The 22,493-nt window shown below is 26.7% G+C and overlaps 2 protein-coding genes across 13 annotated transcripts in view; both read right to left on the minus strand.

Moving 5' to 3' along the window:
* LOC126901406 (protein unc-13 homolog A) overlaps positions 1-12,910 on the minus strand; it is a 114,438-nt gene extending 101,528 nt beyond the window's left edge. For 10 of the 11 annotated variants that reach the window (XM_050677829.1, XM_050677828.1, XM_050677825.1 and 7 more), the window contains exon 1: positions 12,546-12,910. The gene's annotated coding sequence lies outside the window, so the exon portion shown is untranslated. Of the gene's footprint in view, positions 1-1,244; positions 1,399-12,545 lie in introns of those variants that run through there. The other variant, XM_050677820.1, reaches the window with a different exon arrangement.
* A 5,481-nt stretch (positions 12,911-18,391) lies between these two features.
* The window catches only part of LOC126901415 (uncharacterized), an 8,628-nt gene continuing 4,526 nt past the window's right edge, over positions 18,392-22,493 (minus strand). The window contains exons 3-4 of one of the 2 annotated variants that reach the window (XM_050677845.1): positions 19,519-19,621; positions 18,392-18,531 (exon numbers count right to left, since the gene is read on the minus strand). In XM_050677845.1, the coding sequence (XP_050533802.1) occupies positions 19,609-19,621 (13 nt within the window). In that variant the 3' untranslated portion in view covers positions 18,392-18,531; positions 19,519-19,608. The remainder of the gene's footprint in view (positions 18,532-19,518; positions 19,622-22,493) is intronic. The other variant, XM_050677844.1, reaches the window with a different exon arrangement.

Raw genomic sequence — 22,493 nt, forward strand, 5'->3', positions numbered from 1 at the left:
AATGACTTCATCAAATTTATACATCATTATTATTAAATATATATATATCATTATTAAAACACTCAAAGGTAATTACAATTGTAATAATAGTAAAATTAATTGTAATTTTGAATACATACAATAAACAATAATTCTCTAACTACTCTTTCATTTTATTAAGACTCAAGTTAAATTTTAAATGATTTTTATGAATTATATTTTATTTTCATTATTTAAAAAATAACTTAATAATAATTTATTAAAATAATAATAAATAAACTTTACATCATAATAGAAATATACAGAGTGTTCAATAAATAAGGAAACAGGTCAATTGATATTAAGAATGAGAACAATAGAAACTTTTTTTTTATTTACTGAACACCCTGTATATTAATATATGAGAAATCATATATTTTTTATATGATTAACACGATAATTTATATTTGTTACATATTTCCTTATTAAAGTTGGCTAACTACAGTATAATTCAAATAAAGCAGAATAATTAATATAAACCCTAATTTAACTCAAGACAATCAATATAAATTATTTGAAGATTTTTAATTAATTAACTTAATTTAATTTAATTAAATTTAATTAACCTACAGTAAATTAAATTAAATTAAAAAAATATATTTTTGAAGCGAATGTGATTATTATGCATTTATTCTAATTTTCATAAGAATTACAAATTATTTCTCGTGTAGTCTGAAACGTGCATAAACTCAATTATAGCACTAAAATATGTCTCCACATGTGTTGAATAAGTTTTAAGTTTGCAATGGTTTATTGTTTACATTTATATGAAAGAGATGTTTAAGAAAAAAATAATGACACTATTCTGTTTTTAAGTTTAATAGTAACCAAAAATTTAATTTTTTTAAGAACAAAAATGAATTTCAATTAAAGACCTAATGTTGCATTTTTACTTGTGAAATTTTATCCTATTAACTTTAAAATATATTTAATTTAAAAATAAAATTATTTATTTTTGAATATTTCCCAGCATGCAAGTTCTATCCAATACCAATCGGATGGGATTATTAAAATTTCAGGAACTTAACCATTTTTAATATTCGAATTCATTCGTAATTAATATAATACTATAAGATACTTGAAATAATGTTAACCCAAAATAATACAAATTAAATTTTAAATAAATTTTGATATTAATTAAAAATATATTTCCATGTAATTAAATTTAATAATTAAATTTAATTACCATAAATAAGTACTAGTACGAGAAAAATGTGATATGCTACCTTTTAGATGGCAAGTAAAACTGACTATTATTCGATAGTATTTTTCAAATTATTATTTCAACTTCTAATTCATACTGTTGTTTATCCAATACAATATAACGTTTATTTCATTTATAAATAGTAAAAGACCAAATAATATTGCTATGTAGTTGTTATCTCGCTGACGTTTTTCTTAAGTTATTGTTTGTGACATGAATCAAACTTTTTAGATGAAGCTTAGTATTGAATTCAATTTGAAAACAAAAACAACAGCTCAAATAGAAATATTTTTTAAAAACATGTGTCATATATGACATGCATTAGTAACAATAATTACATAAATAATAGAACACAGGTAGACAAATTTTGTCTAAACTGATGTGTCATCCGCCAATCGATTAAGCCCGGCGGCGGTAGTTGTGGAAAAATTATTTACGCAGGACACCTGAACCAACAAGTGCGACGCCTAAGCGAATAACAAAGCAAAAAATGCACATCTGTGCAAACATTATTTTACACGCCGAAAAACTGTTAACTTCATTTACTTATTATCACCAGTCCTAATAAAAACCCGTAGTTTTATACAATTTTTATTGTTATTATAATATATTATATTAGCCTTTTTTAAGCTTAAGAATTTTTTTATTAATTACAAACTTTACTTCGTTAAGCCATAAACCATTTTTTTAAATCGTATGAGCATAATGTAGTTGATAGCTCTATTCGTTCGTTATTTATTATAAAAAATTTACAGAAAAAAAAATTACTAGCATTTGCCTTACGGCAAAAAATGAATTTACGAATTAATCAATCAATCAATCTTGTATCGAGTTTCATTCTCTTTTTTTTACAAGTTCTTCATCATTTTATTTGATTATTTTAATTCCCTTCATTCGAATCTCATTATCATTTTTCTCTAATCACTCTTCAAGAGAAAACAATACTATTTACCTATACAATAACACGTTGGACGTTACCAGTGACGGATCATTAACATTTATCTAAGGGCGTTCTATAATGTAATATGGATTTCTTGAAGGGGTACAGACAGGGATGTTATTATGTCTAATTTTTTTGATTTTATCTTAGATACTATCCAAAAGCAGTTAAAAACATAATAAAGTTTTTGAAATACTAAATTATTTTCAATTATTGACTTTTTTTATTAGGTTATGACTTTGTCCTGGACATATTTAATCCAATTTTATCCGTCCACTTTATCCAAATCTAAAACCTTATCAACTCTGTGATAAGACTCCGAAGGGTACCTCACTGTATATCTAATCATTATATTAGGATACTTATAATATTACTTTATCAAATAAATAAAGAGTTTGTTGATATATTTCTAGTTAGATAAAACCAAACTAAAACGATTTCATCTTAAATTTTTAATGTATACTGTGAAAACGTAACAGTACAATAATGTTTGTATACATACAAATAGAACAAGTGTAATTACAAAACTAATTGGATAATATGTTTTTTAATTGATTCAAACAATGTGTGTCACATAGTACTAATAATACTACTATTAGTAATCAAAAGTTCGAAATCCAGTGTCGTATAAAAAAATGTACAGTAAATATTTTACCTATATGATAAGCCATTTATTATGATGTTTTGTATAAACATGTTAAAAATGTTATTTAAACAAATAATTTTAATATTTTTCCTATGAAAATCAAAATTGAAAAATTTTTACACTGTTCTTTTGTTTAGCTCGTACATTTACTTTTAGAAATATATCCAAATGACGCAATTTCCCCATAGTAAGCACGTTATATATTTTTTTTAATTAAAATTGTATTCCAAATGAAACTTTTAACAAATTATTTTAAAAGTGGGCTTATCATCATAAATAAATTTTTTTTGGAAGTAAAGAATAAATACTAAAGCAACTTAATGTAGTTTCCTAATCAATCCCATTAGTCAAACTTAAAATATAGTATAAAATTACAATCCTCACAATAGGAAATACTTACAATAGTCCTTTAGGTCTAAATGGATGAGAAGGTCTTGTCCACCTCTTTAACAACTAAAACTATAACAGTCCCCCCAAACAAAATTTGTAAGCTACGCTCATGTAAAAATTAGGATATATATATAAGGGAATTAATGCAAAAGTTTATAAGCATATACAGTGAGTATTTAATGAATGAAAGTTATTTATCAAAGCTCATATATATGATTTTACAAATAAATAATACTTTTATTCGTATGTGAAAGGTATAGTGATTCAACAACTACACACAACTGCATAATGGTGTTATCAGAATTCCGTCAGTAATGCATTGCATTAATTAAATTTGTGTTTTTGCTTTCGACGATTTAGATTAATATTTATAACTCATAAACTATAACTCTGAATAATTTCTAAATAGTCGTGTAAATTAACGAAATAATGCGATTTAATAAAAGCGTTATATGTGAACTTCAAATATTACATTTTTGACTATTTTTTCCGAAATTTTATTTTTGCATATTCGTAATCAGTTTAAAAGCAAATCAATGTAAATAAAAATAATTATTGGGGTAATAAATTTTATGCCAAATATTTTTTATTTAATATAATACTTTAGGGAACAATGGCGTATTTATAAGAGATCACATACTTCTAATAGATATCACATAGCAATAACGTAATAAACTAAATGAGAAATCAATTTTTTAATTTCACATACACTAACTTCACTAAACTGGGTGTTAAGCTTCCAAGAGTTGTCTTAGAAAAATATTTAAAAATTTCACATTTCTCAGAGTGACTATACGAGGTTATATGATAACTTAAAAGACGTGTTTTTGCACATAAGTTATTTACGCCATTGAATTTTAAAATGCGCTTATATGTAAAAAATAATTTCAATTTTATAAACGTGTTATTAATAATTGTACAGTCAATTGTACATCATAAACTAAATTAACCAATCCTAAATATTTGGCAAATAAGACGAAAAAATAAGATTAGGAATAATAACAAATAATTTAATGGCAAAAAAAAATGTTTGTAAAAAATATATTTATTAATTAATTGAAATCTAATTTTATTTCGATGAAATTGATAACCTGGATTTTATTTATAAGAAGTTTTATTACCAAAAATATTGATATAATTTTCAATTAAATTTTTTTTTAAATTTCGTGTAACCTGTATATATATTTTTTAAAAACATTCTAAACGGAATAATAATTTTTATAGTTAAAAATAATGATAAATATATCTAGTTATACGTCAATGTATATTGTTTAAGAAAATTAAGTTACAAAGATACTTATTCTTTTTAAATAACTATGTATTCTTCTTATTAGAGAAAGTAAGTTTAATAACTATTAAACTAATTAAATTAATTCAAATTATTTAAAAATATATACCTAATTATTATAATTGAAAGCTTATATCTCTATTGCTCAACACAATAACCTTTCAAGTTGACCTACATTACCTAACGATGGAATTCCATTTCATACTTTTGTCTTGAAAAAAATATAACTATCTGGGGGTTAATAATCTAAGAAAATATTCAACTATTTAGAATTTAATATTAATTCCTTTAATAATCTATGCGGATGGATGATACATTGATTAGGATGAGTACACCCATTGAAGTATTTGTACGATTTTATTTTATGAAAATTTCATTTAATGACCCTTACATGAGGAATAAAACAAAGATGACCATTTCTTTGGATCCAGATAAATTCACTCTAATATTACCTGTAGCGATCAAATGGAAAGTAATTAGGGGTATAGAACCTGCCATTGACATATCCTTGACATTTTTATAAAATTATATAATTATAATTTTTATATATAAATTATATATAATTTTATAAGTAAAATTAAAATATATATATTTTAATTTTAGTTATTATAATTTATATTAAAAGTTATTTAGCATAATTAATATGGAAAAATTAGTATGCTACAAATTTGGAACACTAAATTTTGAGACTGGGTTAAAATTTATATGTAGGTAATTTCAATAGAGTACTATTCCATAATAAATTTAAGATTTACAAAAGGCTCATAAAAAGTTAGTTATTTATACATATCTAATAATTCATAATAACATCTTGATATTTTCTCTTCTTAATAATATCTTGATAATAATAATAATTTGTATTATTATTTTAAAAACAGGCCATGAATTAATCAAATATTTTTAGCACACTTATTATGAATGCTTGAAATTAACGAAGTATGTAACAATTTTTAAAAACATGTTAAAATTATTTTTTAATTTGACATATTATTTTTAATGAGCGTACACACGTACTTGTTGTATTAACCAAGAAAAAATCAATTATTTTCTTTATGTGAAATACTTGATAAATATTATATTACTATATTTTAACATTTACTATTTTAAATTTAATTAGCGTAGAACAAATATTAAATCTTAACACACTAAGAACAGAAAAACATGTTTAATTAAAAGATTAAAAAATGAATTAGGGATAAATTTTTGCGTTAACACGAATTGAGTAATAATGTTTCCCATTAATCATTAATTTGACACTTAATGAAGCAATGGCGAAATTAATGGAGCATCTTCATCCTTTATATTATTTAATTTATCCGGGTTAACTCCCGATACAGTTCGATTATCTCCCAAGAATCCATCAACAGGGAACAATAATATTACAATTATATTAAATTTAATATTAGCTATGTTTTTTATATAGTTTAAAAATTAACTTAAAAATTTCATAAGATAATAACCAACAAAAAGTTTTTTTTTATGAACTTTTGCGTGAGGTACTATAGATAAGTACGTGACAACAGGCATGATAAAAATCCAGACCGTTAAATGGTTAAAAGTAAAATTAATATTTTTTACGAGGATTAATCGTTTCAAAAGTTTTGAAGGTAAACTTGTAGCCCTTTTGGTATAATAACGGTCCAACATTTTTCAAAGTCTGATCATATTTTATCATTAATATTGACTTTTTTCTGTTTAAGTGTGTGTTCTCACATTTATTGCCATGTCAAGGAAAAAATATGGTTCGTTCACCGTATTTGGCCGGATAGGCCAGCACTAGCGTCTTTTTGGCTCAACTCGAAGGGTAACAGAGAACCGCATAATTAATGACCAGAGAAATACAATATTCGGCCGATGGAAGCCTTCGTGCGTGCTGACCAAAAATAAAAGACTTATTGTGTTGAAAAATATACGAGAGGCGAAAAAATGTACAAAGGCTACATGCGATTTTGCAAAATATGATACCTATCTAATAACATGTAATCAGAATAATGATTCTCACAATTGGATGGGCGCAAATTTCAAACTTAAAGAAATAACCGACAAAAAATTTTGTTTAAAAACTAAACATAAAAACAAAAGGATAAATTAGGTTAAAGTTACAAGGAATATATAGTGCCTAATACAAAAAATAATATCTAAGATGATATAACACTTCACAGTGAATTCGCTCTTATAAAAATCTGCTATTTGTAATATAAAACATTTTTTAAATAATGCTCTTTTATAAAACGATATGATTATAATCAATAAATAAATTTTTAATTTAATTTAATTTGCTAAACATGGAAAACTAAAATTTTAAAACAGCATTTATTGTGAGAGCTTACGATATTTTATATTTCTCGACATATCAAGCATAAATATGTATGTATATTGAATATTGTTAAACACATTTTTTTAAATATCATAAAGATTTATTCGATTACTTATACAAAAATCCTCATATTCATACATACACATCCAAGTATAATGATTTATTTGTACTTCATTGTAATTTTAAGAATTATTCAGTATAAATAATGTAAACAATAGGATATTTGAACTTATAAGTATTAAATATATAGGAAAAATATACAACTACTTGAAAGTTAAAGAATGAGTTCTTTGAAAACATCTATTTAAGTATTCCATACATTATATCAGATTTTTTATAAAAAGAAAATGCATAGAGAAAATAATAAATGTTCTTTGTATACCAAAAAGTAATATGTATTTTTCATAAGAAAAATTTTTTGAAAATGTTTCAGAAATTATTTTTATATTACTTTTACTTTTTCATGTAACAGTATCAATTCAATATTAAATTAAGAAATTTATTTGTATTAAATCGAATAATATTTCAAGCTTACTGCAACATACTTTAAATCATAATTATAAAACTTTTGTAATAGCAACAAAAATCAACGTTCACATAAACTACAACTTACATGTGATTAACAATTCTTTACTTTCCTCAAAAAGAAATAACAACAGAGAGATATTGTTTTGACACAAGGCAACATTTACTTAAATTTTTTTTTTTTTTTTAGTGCTTTATCGGCTCATTTAAGGGACATAGCGGCCTCTCCCAAAGGAGGAGGTTTTCTTAACCATTTATACTCCGTGGCGGGTGGTTAGTCCGTCGCCGGAGAGAGGGGGATGGTGACTCCAATTACCGAACAGATCATTCGGCAAATGAAGCCGCCCGTGACCGAGTTTCGAACCCGAGACAGTACGCGCCAAGCACTGCCGCGTTACCGACTCGGCCACACCGTCTTATTTACTTAATACAAGACATTTAAATCTGAAACTTTTCATTAACGCTTACAAGCTCTTTAGTAAGTCATAAAATCTATGCCATACGCAAAGCTTTTTTCGTAAACACAATTGTTTCTCTACATTGTGTAGTGTTTAATTTCAAAACAAGCTAAATTCCAAATTGATGATTATTTCCACATTATATGAGCACACGAGTTTAACTTTTATTAGAACTTATACAAATATAAAGTACTAAAAACGGCATTGATATTGTCATTATTGACATACATTAATTTTACTAGTGCATTAATAGATTACATACGAAATGAATACACTAATACTCTAAGAACAAAAACGAATGAATATAATTAGCTTTCATAAATTTAGCCATAAGTTTACTTAAGTTAACGATTTTAAATTAATTTTATAAACACCTTGTACAGTAGTTAGATTTTTACAAGACAATAGAACTACGTCAATTCAATTTTTATAGTTTATTTGCTATATTCTATAAAGTATAAAGCTTACACAATTAATTGGTATTCGACTACATATTTTCTATAGAAAAATATTGTTGATCTTAAATTTTATGCTATTGGTTTGGCAAACTCAATTATAATAATAAATATATCATGGAACAATCTAATTAAATTGGTTCGAAATACTGAAACATATTTTACGCCCACCAAACCTTTAAGTATCTCACCACAAAATCAAAAACACAATGTATTTTCCTATAACTTTATTATTGAAGATAAAAATTGCAACTTAATAGAATTGTTTAGAATGACACTCAAAATCAAGTAAAATTCTATTTATGTTAAAAGCTTTTACATTAAAAATAACCAATGTATCACAAACAAAAATACTTTATTCCCTTTACCACCAGGTTATCAACTCTAAAAATATTTTTAAAACGCACAGTTCAACTGAAATTTTTTTTTTCAATATTAATTCCAAAAAATAAATTAAATGAAAACTGTTTTGTAAAAAATTGTGACTCATCCACTAAAATATATAACGAAAAATGTTTTCTAAACCATATATTTTGTAAATAATTATAGCTATAAAATACATTATTATAAAAATGGAATAAAACAGTTACATTCTCGTTATGTTTAGTATAAATATATATTTAGTAATTTAAATATGTATAGAAATATCATTTCTATTATGTATAGTCAAACTTTTCTTTGAATAATTAAACTGCATTTATGCCTAATTACAAGTAGTTCAAATAAAACTAAAGTTTTATTTATTATATAAACAATTAAAATGTTAAACTTGAATGAATTAATAATGTGAATTAAATTACTGTAATTGTTGTATAAAATATGAATGTTATTTCTAACAATCTACAAAATACGATTAACAAAATAAATTTTAATTTTCAAATAATACGCGACTGGAACTAAATATTTGCTAAAATTAAAAATATTTAACTATTGTAAAATTTTTGAACTATAAAATACAAAAAAAATAAATAATATTTTAACGTATTTCAAATCGAAACTGCAAAAGGATAACTAATTTTTTTTTTATAAATACAATTTCAAACATTAACATCAAAATAATTCAACAGAACTTAATTGTGTTTTATTTGTTCATCTTCCATGTTTTTAATAGGATTTTTATGTGACTTTTACAGTAAGGCAATATTAAAATCAAACAATAAAAACGTACAATTAGTGTCTATTTTTCATAATAATAAACGATGTTTAATAATATTCGTATTTAGTTTATAATGGTAGGTCAACGTGGTGTTCTTGCGCTAGGCCATAAGATCAAAACAATTAGATCCTATATTCAAAAAATACCTTATCAACAGCGATTCGCTATAGAAATATTTTGCATTGATCTCCACAAATTTTTAACAACTAAATTACCTACGACGAAACGTGGCTCAAACCTCTTATTAAATTAATATAAATTGAGGAAATCATAATCAGTTACTATAGCTATATTTCTCTAATTTAAACAAAGTCGATATATTGATACATTCAAGCTTATATTATTTGTTGAAAATAATAATTGTTCTCGACAGTTTCTTCGAATGAATTATTCTTCAGAGGAAATCATGAATCATGAAACCAATCATATTTTTAATTTCGTATACGCTACGCATCTTAATTCTATTTCGTTTTACATTAATGCGTAGAATGGATTTCATTTAAATAAGCAAAACGTTGAATCTAAAAAAATGGTTTAATAAAAGTCATCACATTTCATAAATATATTACCCAATATTGTGCAGTTTTTCTGATTATTTGGAAATGAAAATGTGATCATAAATTAACTGCAACACAATATGTGAATAAAATGGTGTCGTTTCTGTTTATAAAAACTTATGTGTGTGATTAGATCCTAGGTAATGCATTTGAATAATTCATAAAACCTCTTAGAATAAAAAATAACCCAACCCAACCAAACCTCAATGGTGTTAAAAAGTGTTGCTATGTTAGTGTATACGTCCGAATGAGATTTAAAATTTCATTTAAACGAAATATTCCCATAGATTGCATTGAGCTAAATGACTATAAATCGTCACGTTCTTTCCGACCTACTAATGCAAAATTTAATAAATAAATGAAAAAATGTAATAAACTATTCCACTGTTCTTAAAATGAGAATTTTTCGCATTGACGAGATTCCAATTTAGCGCCGAGACATAACTAGAACACACCGAGGGTCGATAATGATCAAAGGGGGGTGCGTTATACAGGTGCAGTGTAAAAGATATTTCCAAGTAACCACGAGGTTTATCCAAGACACCGTTCGTTTACCCTGCGCAGACATTGCTCATCGGTCGAATGCGGTACTTTTGTCGAGTTTTCGTGGAATAGTCGCATGTCGTCGACCATTTTCATTATTGGCCACCGCTAACACAACACAACGGCCGTCAGCTTTATTATGTAAAATGGCCGCCAACTGTTGTGCAAGGATGTGATGTCTATTCGCGGGATGGTAAAAGCAAAACGGAGAAGTTACCATAAAAAACAATACCTATTCTTTTACAGTGCACTGTGGAGAACTTTGAATGTAAGCTAAGCGAGTGACTCGTCTACTACCAACACAATTGAACGTTGCACGGGGATCGATCTCAGGCGAAAACAACGTCACGTACGACAAACGGAGGTTTCCGGTTCACGTTATTCAGCCAAGGAAACAACGTCGAAGTTCAACGCAAAGCTACAAAAACTTCCAATGAATGCCTTTGCGAGAGACCATAACACCATGTAAATTCGATTTCCGCACTTTCGGCGTATAAGTAACAATGTTATTTATTAAAAATCATGAGTGTGGCGTACCGAAAGCAAGCAACGCGGAGTGCTTTTGTGGGGAAATAACCGAGTTCGTGCAATGTGCTCTGCGGGATGACGTCACGGGACACCACACATTATGTGTACTATATTCTACAATGCGGACTGTGGTGCAGCAGGCGACGGCGTCACCGGTACTATTACACCACCACCCCTCGACCACGATGTTACGCCATCACCATTCCTCTCTCAGGGCGACCCACCGCCGTCTAAAGCACACGATTATATGGTCGCGTTTCGACCGAAATATTTTTTTCATCTCGTACATCGCCGAACCGGATTCACATCACCACAGTAAACGAACTAATATTAAATTACGTTTGGGTCACAAACACAAGTGCAAAGTTAACAATTATAATAATAATGATGGTAACCAACAGATGAAAAATGTTTTTACGACGTCCCGTCGGTGACGAGTGTCCAACATAAGATATTTTTACGTTCTTTCCGAGAATGCACCAATAACAGGAGACAAAAACATTTTTTCTTTTCATAACCACTTAAAAACAATAATGGTACGAGAACTTAAAGAGAAAATAAATAAATAATTTCCAGCAATGGACTAGATCACAGATCCGCGATTTTTTAATAATCTTCTTTTTTTTTTGTAGCTTTTCGAGTTTTATTTTTTTTTTTTTTAATTAATATTTTTAATATAATTTTAATTTTAAATGATTAGCCATAAGAGATCAATTTTTATTGTATAACTCACAGAACAAATTAAGATGATAATGAAATGTTAAAAGTGGAGAATCTCGTAAATATGGAACTCATTATCACGAGAAGTAACTTCAAACGTCAGATCATCGATACACCGTATAAAAGCTATCTCGAATAGTGTATCAGCACTTAGTGGTACATTGCTTTTTCGCGTGTACGGTGTACAGTTACATGTAATATGTATTAGCAACACCGATTGATTACCTTTTACGAAGTATAGCCGGCGCATATCTAATTGAACTAGAGGAAAAATTGTTTTTCGCGTCACGTCAGAGGAATTTGGTAGCTACGCATTAAACCCACAAGATCGAATTTTGCAGATGAGAATTTACACTCGAAACGGTCGACCCGTAAAGTACAACGATTACGTTACTTTTATTGTGCAGCTGGACAACGTGTTGGCAACGTAGTAGATTTCTTCTCGGCTGAGTTTTTATTGTGTTTAAGGGAAAAGGATCTTCGCCGTGCTACCGGTCACGGGCCCCGTATAAAAGAAGTTGGCAACGTGCCTAATTAGTTTTACAGACTAGCTTTTTTCGTAAAACATTGGCTTCTTCGACAGAAGACATAATAAAAAGGCAACCAAATTCAATGACAAGAAAATTTTTATCTGAATTCAAGCGGATTCAGATTAACATCATCAGGGTTTTCACGTGCACAGGATAGCCATTCAAATTGGCGCCCAATTTCAACGTTTATCACAATTTATCTTTTCTGGTACCCTAAAATCTTACTTCACTACAATACCTTAACACAATCATTTACAATATAGCACTTACGGACACGCTGTTTGGGTGATGTTGACCAACGAAAGTTGTTAAAGCTGAATGCAAGTAGTAACGGCGCGACGACGGCGTTACGATAAAATTGATATTAGAACAGTGATAGTAGCGTAACGGCGAGGTGCGGTCGTTCGATAAAACGACAACGATGACGGCGACGTCGACCGTCCCAAACGAACGTTTTCCGATCGCGGTTGATGTCGTCGCTGATCACCAAAAGCCCCGTTTTTGCTTTCAAAACCGTTGATTTCACTATTGTTATTGTTGTTGTCAGTCGGCTCACGTAGACGGCGACACGCGACGATACGGGTGCGCCGTACCGACAATAAAGCTCCGGACGGCTGCGGCATCGCCACTGACGGAAAAACCTACCCACCACCGCATTAAAGTTGGTACGGCCTGATCGCGCGCCGCCGTCAGCTGATTTGCGCCGCTCGCGCTAACAGCGGCGACAACGGCAACGACCGAATAGTACACGGCGACCATGACAACCGAGATGGAAGACCGGTAGGGTAGTGTACCCTTAAGTACTACCAGGGTGCATGCGGAAAGGATCTCGACTATCCTACAGAGCAAGCACCGTCGATACTAATGTGTCAGTGTATAAAAGCTACTACCGAATTTCTACACGCCACAATAACCCGCATGGTCTGCCCAGTATTGTTAATACTTTAATATTTGCAGTGATATTATAGCATATATCTAAGCTTTTATATGTACTTATCAAATGAGTCGTAGTCTTAGAATAGCTCCCAAATACTACCTAAAGATGTATAATACCACCTGATCGTTGTTAAATTTATTTGTGTTCATGTATAAGTTCTTTAAACATCGTTATGAAATATATATTTAGTAAAAATACGTTTTAGGAATGTAGTTAAAACACTCGAATAAAATTTAATTTAATTTTTTTTTTTTATTTAAATTAAATTAGGCAACACAATTTTATTGTCCTAGGGTACAAACGGTTTTTAAAAATACCCATGACCAGTTATATGCACTTATTTTATCTTCATAAATAGTTCGTTACTTTTATTTTAAAATATACTTTTTAAGTAAATTACACAAATCGTTAAATTTCTCGACCAATTAATATTATGATTTAATAGCAATGTTGAGTGAAGAATTTTTTCCTAGGGGGACTCTAAGTATTAATACAAATAGAAAAAAAAATTTGTTATATTTTCATAAAATAACTACAAAAAAAAAAATGTTTTTCCATTTAATATTAAAAGAAACATTGCATTAATTTTCGAAAACGTCTTTATTAAAATTATCACCCTGAAATTTTCAGATTAGGGTCATTAAAGGATGAGCTCCACCTCCTCCTGAAGTATACCCGAATTCAACACTATTTATTAATTGCAATGACGATTTATGAAAAGTTATCATAAAACTTAAAGCATTAATATAAAAATGTTTGAAATAATTGTATTATAAACTTTGTTTTAACAATAACTTCTGAAAATCATTAGAACGACAAGTCATAACATAATGGAGTTTGTCCGTTTTAGTATCATATTATCAAAGCCTAATGTATAATATACAATTTATTCTTACTTATATTATGATGTACTAGTTAAAACTAAACGATTAAATAAAAACATATTGTAATACATAAACCTACCGTAAAATTCATTGTGATATTCTTTGTTAAAAGTTATATTTTATTAAGTTTTCTTATTCTAAGCACAATAAAATAATCTATACAGACAATTTATTGTGCTCAAAAAAAAGAGAAAAATAATAATAATAGGCACGCATGACGATAAAACTTGACAAAAAGAAAAATTAGAAAATATGACTTTAAGGTTATGCGATTTTGTTCTTCTCTTTTCTCTTTCACTTATTTAAGTTGACTTGAAAATGATAACACATTAGACATATTCTATCTACGTCAACCGAAAACTATAATAATACTTCTAAGACCAAATAGCAACTGAGATAACGTAACGAAATGTCAAGCATAGTTTTACCCTAGAAAACTTTCAATTTTATCAACCGCAACATATTGAACCATAGTCTAGTGGTTGACATAACATATTTTCTAATCAATCTTTATCAGAACTAAAATCGTATTTCATTCGATAGAAGCCTTGAAACAAATTAATGAATAAAATTCTTGAAGGCAGAACCTCACAGCTTTGATGATGTATTAAATTTTTTCACTCAATTTTGTTAATTTCTAAAACCGTAAACTAAAACCATCAGAAATTAACACATTGAATCTAACTACGTAAATTGAAAATAACGACAAATTATTCAAGTTTCACTGTAGTATTGTATGTAATATTAGCATAACTCTATATTTTAACAAGGAAAATATTTCAATTATCTTACACTTAAGAGTTAAACCATGACAGTAATAATATCTGTCGACAAATTTATTTTTATAATAATAATTCGCTATTGTATTCGCTATTGTGGTTATTATTATTGTACCCGTAAACAACAAACCGATCCTGATTTTAATCAAATGACAATATTTTTCGACAGCCCACTCAAAGCTTTGTTCATTTATAACTTTCTACTCGTATATAGCCTAGATTTCAAAACAAATCCATGCAGTGTCATCGAAACGAACTTGAAATTTATTAATGATAGAGTTATATTTTTCTATTATACTTTCATTTCTGGCTATTATAATTTACAAAATACAACTTCAATATAACCTCTAAACTTAATTTTATAAGTATATAACTTAAATTGTTCTCTTATCAATAGTTAGTTTTTATTTCTCATCCATATATTAACGGAAAAAATCTTACATAAATCTTGTAAATGCAGAAAACACAATTTTATTAGTTATGGAAAAATTAAAATTTTATTAAAAAACAAACATTAGTAGACTCCCATTTACAATAATTTTAATAAGGTTTGAACGATAAGTTAATTTCAAATTCAGTGAAAATATTTTACTTTGTGTTAAAGAATTATAACAAAACACATGAACTTTGTTCTTATTTGAGATTAATTTAAATTTAATATTTCTACTTAATTTTAGGAAAACTGTTTAATTTTTAAATTTATCCATCAATTTGCTAGAAGAAAAGTGTTATTTGTTACATGTACAAAATAGCGTTGAGATTAATGTGATATTTCCAACTTATTTAATAGCCTTATGAAATATATTGTATATATTCATCAATATATATAATATGTTAAAATACTAAATTATTTTAACTTTAAATTTATAACATCAAAAAAAATTCATTTTTTAAATCCTTTTTTATGTTAAACATCTGTTTATATTTTATTTTTTTAACTATGATCTTTTACTGTTACAATAATTGATAAAAGAAAATCATTTGCTTTTATAGAATTTACAACAGACGCCATTACGGTTTAAATGTCAACGCTTTAATGGCTCGAGCATCGCATTAAGATAACATGTAAAATATGATATATCCCTGTAATCTAGTTTCCGCAGTATTCACACATCATAATCTCCTACACAGTACGTGTAGCGATGAATCGAGGAACATAACTAATAATGTTTAAGGTATTTAGGTATAACAACATTGGTCATATCGAATGCTTACTATTATTATTTTCTTATATAAAATAAAAAAGGTGCATAAAAAAAGTACTTTGATTAATCACCTCGATGTTAAATTAACTAGTATATCATGTTTATATATTTGTATGTTAAGATTGTTAACATACGAATATATGGAGCTGCTCCATTAATATATATTAAAGTTCTTATTGATTAAGTTGTATTACGGCCTAAACAAAAAAGACAATTGTCTAAGCCTAACATTTTAGGAAGCTATTCGATATGTCACCAAGTAATCCAGCAATTGTTATATACATGATAAGATACAAAAAGAGGCTCTTACTTTAGTAACTGCCTGCCAAGAAACCATTTTACTTTAAGTGCAGTTTTATTTATTACATTTAATATAAAAACTAAATTTTTAAAAATAAGCCCAAAATTAGTACTTACAGTTATAAATCATTATAACTAAATATGAAGCAAGATTTAGCTTCAATGCGAAGCTAAGAAGGTGTTAGATTAACTATAAAGTGATTTTTTTTAACAATTTTTTTTTTTTGCTTAAAATTGCCATAACTTTTTTAAAAATGACAAAATTGATATAATTTTTTTATATGGATACGTGAGGTATTTACCTATCGTTTTATATTTTTTTTTATAAATTTGACCCTTTACCTGCCTACAGGGGGGGATTTAAAATGACAACTTTTTCATAAAAAGTTAAATTTTTAAACTTAATTTTTGAAAGTGTTCCGGAAAATCTGACACTTTTATATATATCGTAAATATAAGCTGATACAATATACTTTAATATGAAAAAAAAATTCGGACTTCATTTTGTCTTCACGGTGAAAACAGACATTAAAGTTAATAAAAAAAATACGATTTTTGTAAAAAAAATCTTTTTTATATTTTTAACTTTTCGAAAAATGTATGGATCAATATAATTTTTTTTTATAAATACTTGAGGTAATACCTTTTATTGGGTATATATATTTTTTTAATCCGACTATTCGCTTTCCCGTAGGGGGGATTCAAAATGAAAATTTTTCACAAAAAATTAACTTTTTCAACTTAACTTTTGAAAGTGTTCCGGAAAATCTGACACTTTTATATATATCTTAAATTAAAGTTTATGTAATATACTTTAATATGAAAAAGAAAATTTTCAGACTTTAGTTTGTTTTCATAATAAAAACTAACATCAAAGTTATTAAAAAAATAAGATTAATATGATAATATATTAGGGTTAACGGTACAAAGAATGCAACGCCTCATATCTACTTTTTGACAAAATTAAGTCGGCCCCACTTTCTTGTTTTAAATTTCGTGAGAAATCAATTGGTCGTCTGATAAAAATAATTAAAAAACAGTTACTTGTCAAAAACATGAAAACAATAACAGCCGCTAAAATATACCTGTAATAAACCAGCTTTTTATTTTCTTGAAAATTGAAAAAAGTGAGATATGAGATGTTACATCTTAAGCAAACAATAACTTTTAAAAAAGGACCTCAAACAGACATTTTTGTAAAGACCAGTATTGACAACGAGCCCGGTATTGCAGCAGTACTGGGAACTGACCATTGGTTAGCCAGCCCACACTAACGTATTACTAACTAGCGTCTTATCCAGTATTAGCAGTCAGTACTTGGCTACCATTGTTGATAGAGTACTTGCTTAATACTGTTCATACAAATCCTTGGAATATGTTAGTATAAAAAAGCGTTATCATCCCAGACATATGCCAGTATTGATCTAGTACTGGTAGCTACTACTATGACAAATTTGTCAATAATGGCTCAGTATTACTCGTGTTGTTAATTTCTGATTGGGACGTTTAAGATAAACGTTGAAAATAAATAAATAATTCACAGTTAAAAACATTTTAAATAAGGAGTAAGTAACTATATGTTTACTTACTTAGATTTATTTTAAATATAATGTTTGAAATAGTAAATTTTAGTTTTAATAAAAATCGTTATACGTTGTAAGTAAAGTATTATTTTTAAAGATATTTTATGTTTATTGCTATGACATATTTTTGGTAACGTTATGACAAATTTCTTTGTTTTAAACGATTTCCTGTCCTGTAAAGAACATAGTCCCTAATATAATAGAAATGTATTCGGATTCATCAAAATACGAAGCAATTAACATAGTTGATAGCTTATATAATTTAATAAAATAAAAAAGAAGTTACAACCCCAGTAAACAAAAATATTCTTCAAATATAAGGATAACAAATTCAATATTTTTAAATGGAAACATACATCTTCTTCTTCTTCTTCCTCACCTTAATCCCAACTACTTGGGGTCGGCCACACCTGTTGACCCCGCGAACATCCGAGAAGGGACAATTCGCCTAAGTTTTGTTCAGAATACCTACTATTTGACACAAATTTTACGCCGGCTGTCGACCAAACGCAACCTCATTAGTCACCACTTACGACTGGCAGAAGGGCCGTGGAAGTATTCTTATACCCTATCCACAGGGAAAATGGAAACACACATAATTAATTAATTAGCTTTTTTGTTTGATAGTGGTCTAATTAAAAAAGTTATTAATTTATTATGACTTTTTAAACAGTATTTTAAAAATAATTAACATTATTATATCGAACAAAAGTAGTACGGCCAAAAAATGTCTAGTTATAAAAACAATATAATCCGCATCTCATCTCTAGCTATATTTAAAAATATTAATAACTTCTGAAATACTGGTTTAAAAATTTTAATCGATTAGTCATTTTCTTAATTGGATCATTATCTAATATTTATAATATAATATTATTATCTATATTTTAGGACTACTAATTCCCAAAATTAATTTAGAATTACCGCTCTACCAGCTCTTGATTTTGAAATAATGCACATGTTTAATTTTTGAAAGTTACCTAATTTTGTAATAACTATCCAAAATGAAACACTAATAAGTCGTAAGAAAAATAGAGAATGTCATACAATACTAAAACGCCCAATTCTTCAACCTCAATTAATATTACATTAACGTAAATGTAAAAATACTATTAATTTTGGTCTAAATTTTTACAAGACTCCAAATTTAAAACTTTTAACTTGCTGAATTTTTATTCAAATTTTACAAAATATATATAAAAGTGTGTTTAAATATGTCAGTTTACTTCTATAAAGATTGAAGAAAAATTAGACAAATCATTACATAAATACTAATAAATACAATATTTATTTGAATAATAATAACATTTTACTAATACGATGACTAGTAATTAAGTCAAATTAATTTAAATTTCAAATTATTTAAAGAGAATTTTAATGGTTAACTATAAATCAATCCTTCTTGATATACATTATAAATTTTTATAAAGTTAAAAATCTGTTATATTCTGTGAAAATATTTTAAAATAATAAAATAATTTAAATAAGTAAATAGGTATATGAATATATTATTCATGAGAAAACTTACTTTGAAAAATATTTTATAAGTACTTACATTGTATTTTATCAGCAAATCTCATTTTAATAGTGTAATTTTTGAAATAATAAAAAAATATTTTAGTTTGTTATTTCGTTTAACGTTATTTTAACGTTTAATACTATAATAAAGAAAAAACAAATTTAAGTAGATTAATAATAAATAATCTTCGTCGTTTAAAATCAAATTGCATCTAAACTAACGTACATTTTATTGATATTATATAATGATTCAACAAATCGATAAAATGTACGTTATAACCATACAGTGCCTACAAATAGTTAACTTAAATTAATAAAACGGCTAATCAGCGTTCCAGCAAATAATATAGAACAAATAATTTTACAAATTATCATTTACAGTTAAAATACATAAATTTTATAAGAATAATTTTAAACGTGTTTTTTTATTTTAATAGAATTAACTAACACATGTATTATATCCTGTTAAGCCTGTGTATTAGCCAAATATATGACTAAATTTTTATTGTAATATATAGGATAGATAGTAATATTACTTTATTTCAAAGTACTGTTTAAAAAATTGAATATACAAGTGTCCCACCAGGTTATGACATCTTTCATAAGTTTTTATCCAGTGAATAGTTTACGTAACTTATACTTTTTTAACAATTTTAGATTGCGTTAAAAATGTAATTACTTCTAATTATAAAAATAATAATAATAATTTTTTTTTTAATTTTCAAATATCTATTTTTAGATGTTTTCTTATAAAAAATTTTGATTGATTGATATCAACTATAGGATAAATACTTATTGCATTAAAAACGTTTTAATATATAAAGTGAGTTTGTTGTGCAGTCGAGGAATGCGTTATTAATATACACCAGTATAAGCTGTACACACTCGCTCTATATATTAAAATCACTTTATCTCAAAAATTATTTATTTATAAATTAATATAAAGCAATCGATTTTTTTTATAAGAAAATAGCTAAAAAAATGACCATTTTGAAATTTTAAAAAAATTATTATTTTTTTTTTATAACTAAAATTAAATAATAAAAATACATTTATAATGTAATCCTTAATAATTAAAATTAAAAAAATAAAAGTAACGTAAAATATTCACTAAATCAAAAGTTATTAAAGATGTCGAAACTTGATAGGTTGGAACTCAATTTCTTCTACATAGGAATTGAGAAGATCACAAAACATGTCACAATAAACTCAAAGTACCGAAACATGTTCATTATTTTATCAAACAATCATAAGGGATCAAAGTAAAATGCAATTTCATTTATTGGGCCTAAACCAGCTTTCAGTACACCAAACTCAAAATATTAAGCTATGAGATGTATATTTTATAAAGACATATTTTTATATTTCAAATTGTGTATATATCAGAAGTTTCAACTTGAATTACATAATTTGGAAATTCATTTAGATAGTTTTTAAATTTGTGATTTTTTTCATTAGCGGCTATTAGTTTTTTCTTATAAATAAACCATTCTAGTATATTGTATTTAGTTCAAAACCATAGAATAGAATATAAAGAGTTATTTAAATACACCAAAATTTGTACATATGTTAAAACATTAATTGGAAGTAATCATAAACTAAATTTTCTAAATTAAGCTTATGGCAGTCACGGATACAGATTTTTTTCAAAAGAAACAAAAAATCTTTTAGACGTCAAAATCAACCTCAATTTCCAAAAAATGTAAGTCATCGGCGTGGTAAACATCTAAAGTATATACAAGAAAAATTTCGATCTATCGATTTTTCAAAAAATTATTTCAATATAGAATGAATACAAAAAAAAACCCAGCACAGGGGGGGTCGCGGCACAGTGGTGACGTGGCATAGTTGGATCAAGTATAATGATATCTGACAGTGATCAAAATCACTATCAAAAATAAACGCTTCGATGCAAATCTTTAGATAGTGTTTAATTTTAAAAAAATTGGTGTTTTATTCCAAAAGCTACTTGATCTGCTGGTTCCTTATTAATATCTCGATTAAGATAAAGTATGTCGAATGAAAAAGGGATTATTAAAAAATATTATTTCTCATAAAAAAATAATGTTGATCCATACACTTTTCAATAATTTATAGCATTATAAAGTTAAAAATGTAAAAAATAAAATCGAGAATTTTCACACAATAATAGCATTCGGTAGCCATTTTCACCGTGAAGATAAAATAAAGTTCGAAATTTTTTTTTCGCATAATAAAGTAAATTACATTAGCTTTAATTTAATATATATATAAAAGTGTCAGACTTTCCGGAACACTTTCAAAATTTAAGTTGAAAAAGTACATTTTTTTTGAAAAAGTTGTCATTTTAAATCCCCCCCTGTGGACAGTTGAAGGATCAGATATAACAAAAAAATATACCAAATGAAAGGTAATGATATCATGCATCTATATAAAAAAATATATATTGATATGTTCATTTTTAAAAAAGTTATNAATTATATTGATCCATACATCTTTCAAAAAGTTATAGCATTATAAAGTTAAAAATATAAAAAAGAATTTTTTTACAAAAATCGAATTTTTTTTATCCACTTTGATGTTAGTTTTTACCATAAAAATTCCAAAATTTTTTTTTACCATAATAAAGTATATTATATTAGCTTTAATTTAAGATATATATAAAAGTGTCAGACTTTCCGGAACACTTTCAAAAGTTAAGTTGAAAAAGTTCTACCTTCTACATGCATTTTTAAGATTTAAACCCCCCTTGTATATAAGGAAATAGTCCGATTAAAAAAAAAAGTATGTCGAATGAAAGATGTACATAAATACTACTTCTCATGAAAAAATTGTGTTGATTCATACATTTTTCAAAAAGTTATAGCATTTTAAAGTTAAAAATGTAAAATACAAAATCGAAAATTTTCACACGAAAATAGCATTCGGTAGCCATTTTCACCATGAAGATAAAATAAAGTCCGAAATTTTTTTTTTCCATAATAAAGTATATTACATTAGCTTTAATTTAAGATATATATAAAAGTGTCAGAC

Source organism: Daktulosphaira vitifoliae, unplaced genomic scaffold (assembly GCF_025091365.1).
Source record: "Daktulosphaira vitifoliae isolate Bord-2020 unplaced genomic scaffold, ASM2509136v1 Scaffold_3, whole genome shotgun sequence".
Taxonomy (NCBI): Eukaryota; Metazoa; Arthropoda; class Insecta; order Hemiptera; family Phylloxeridae; genus Daktulosphaira; species Daktulosphaira vitifoliae.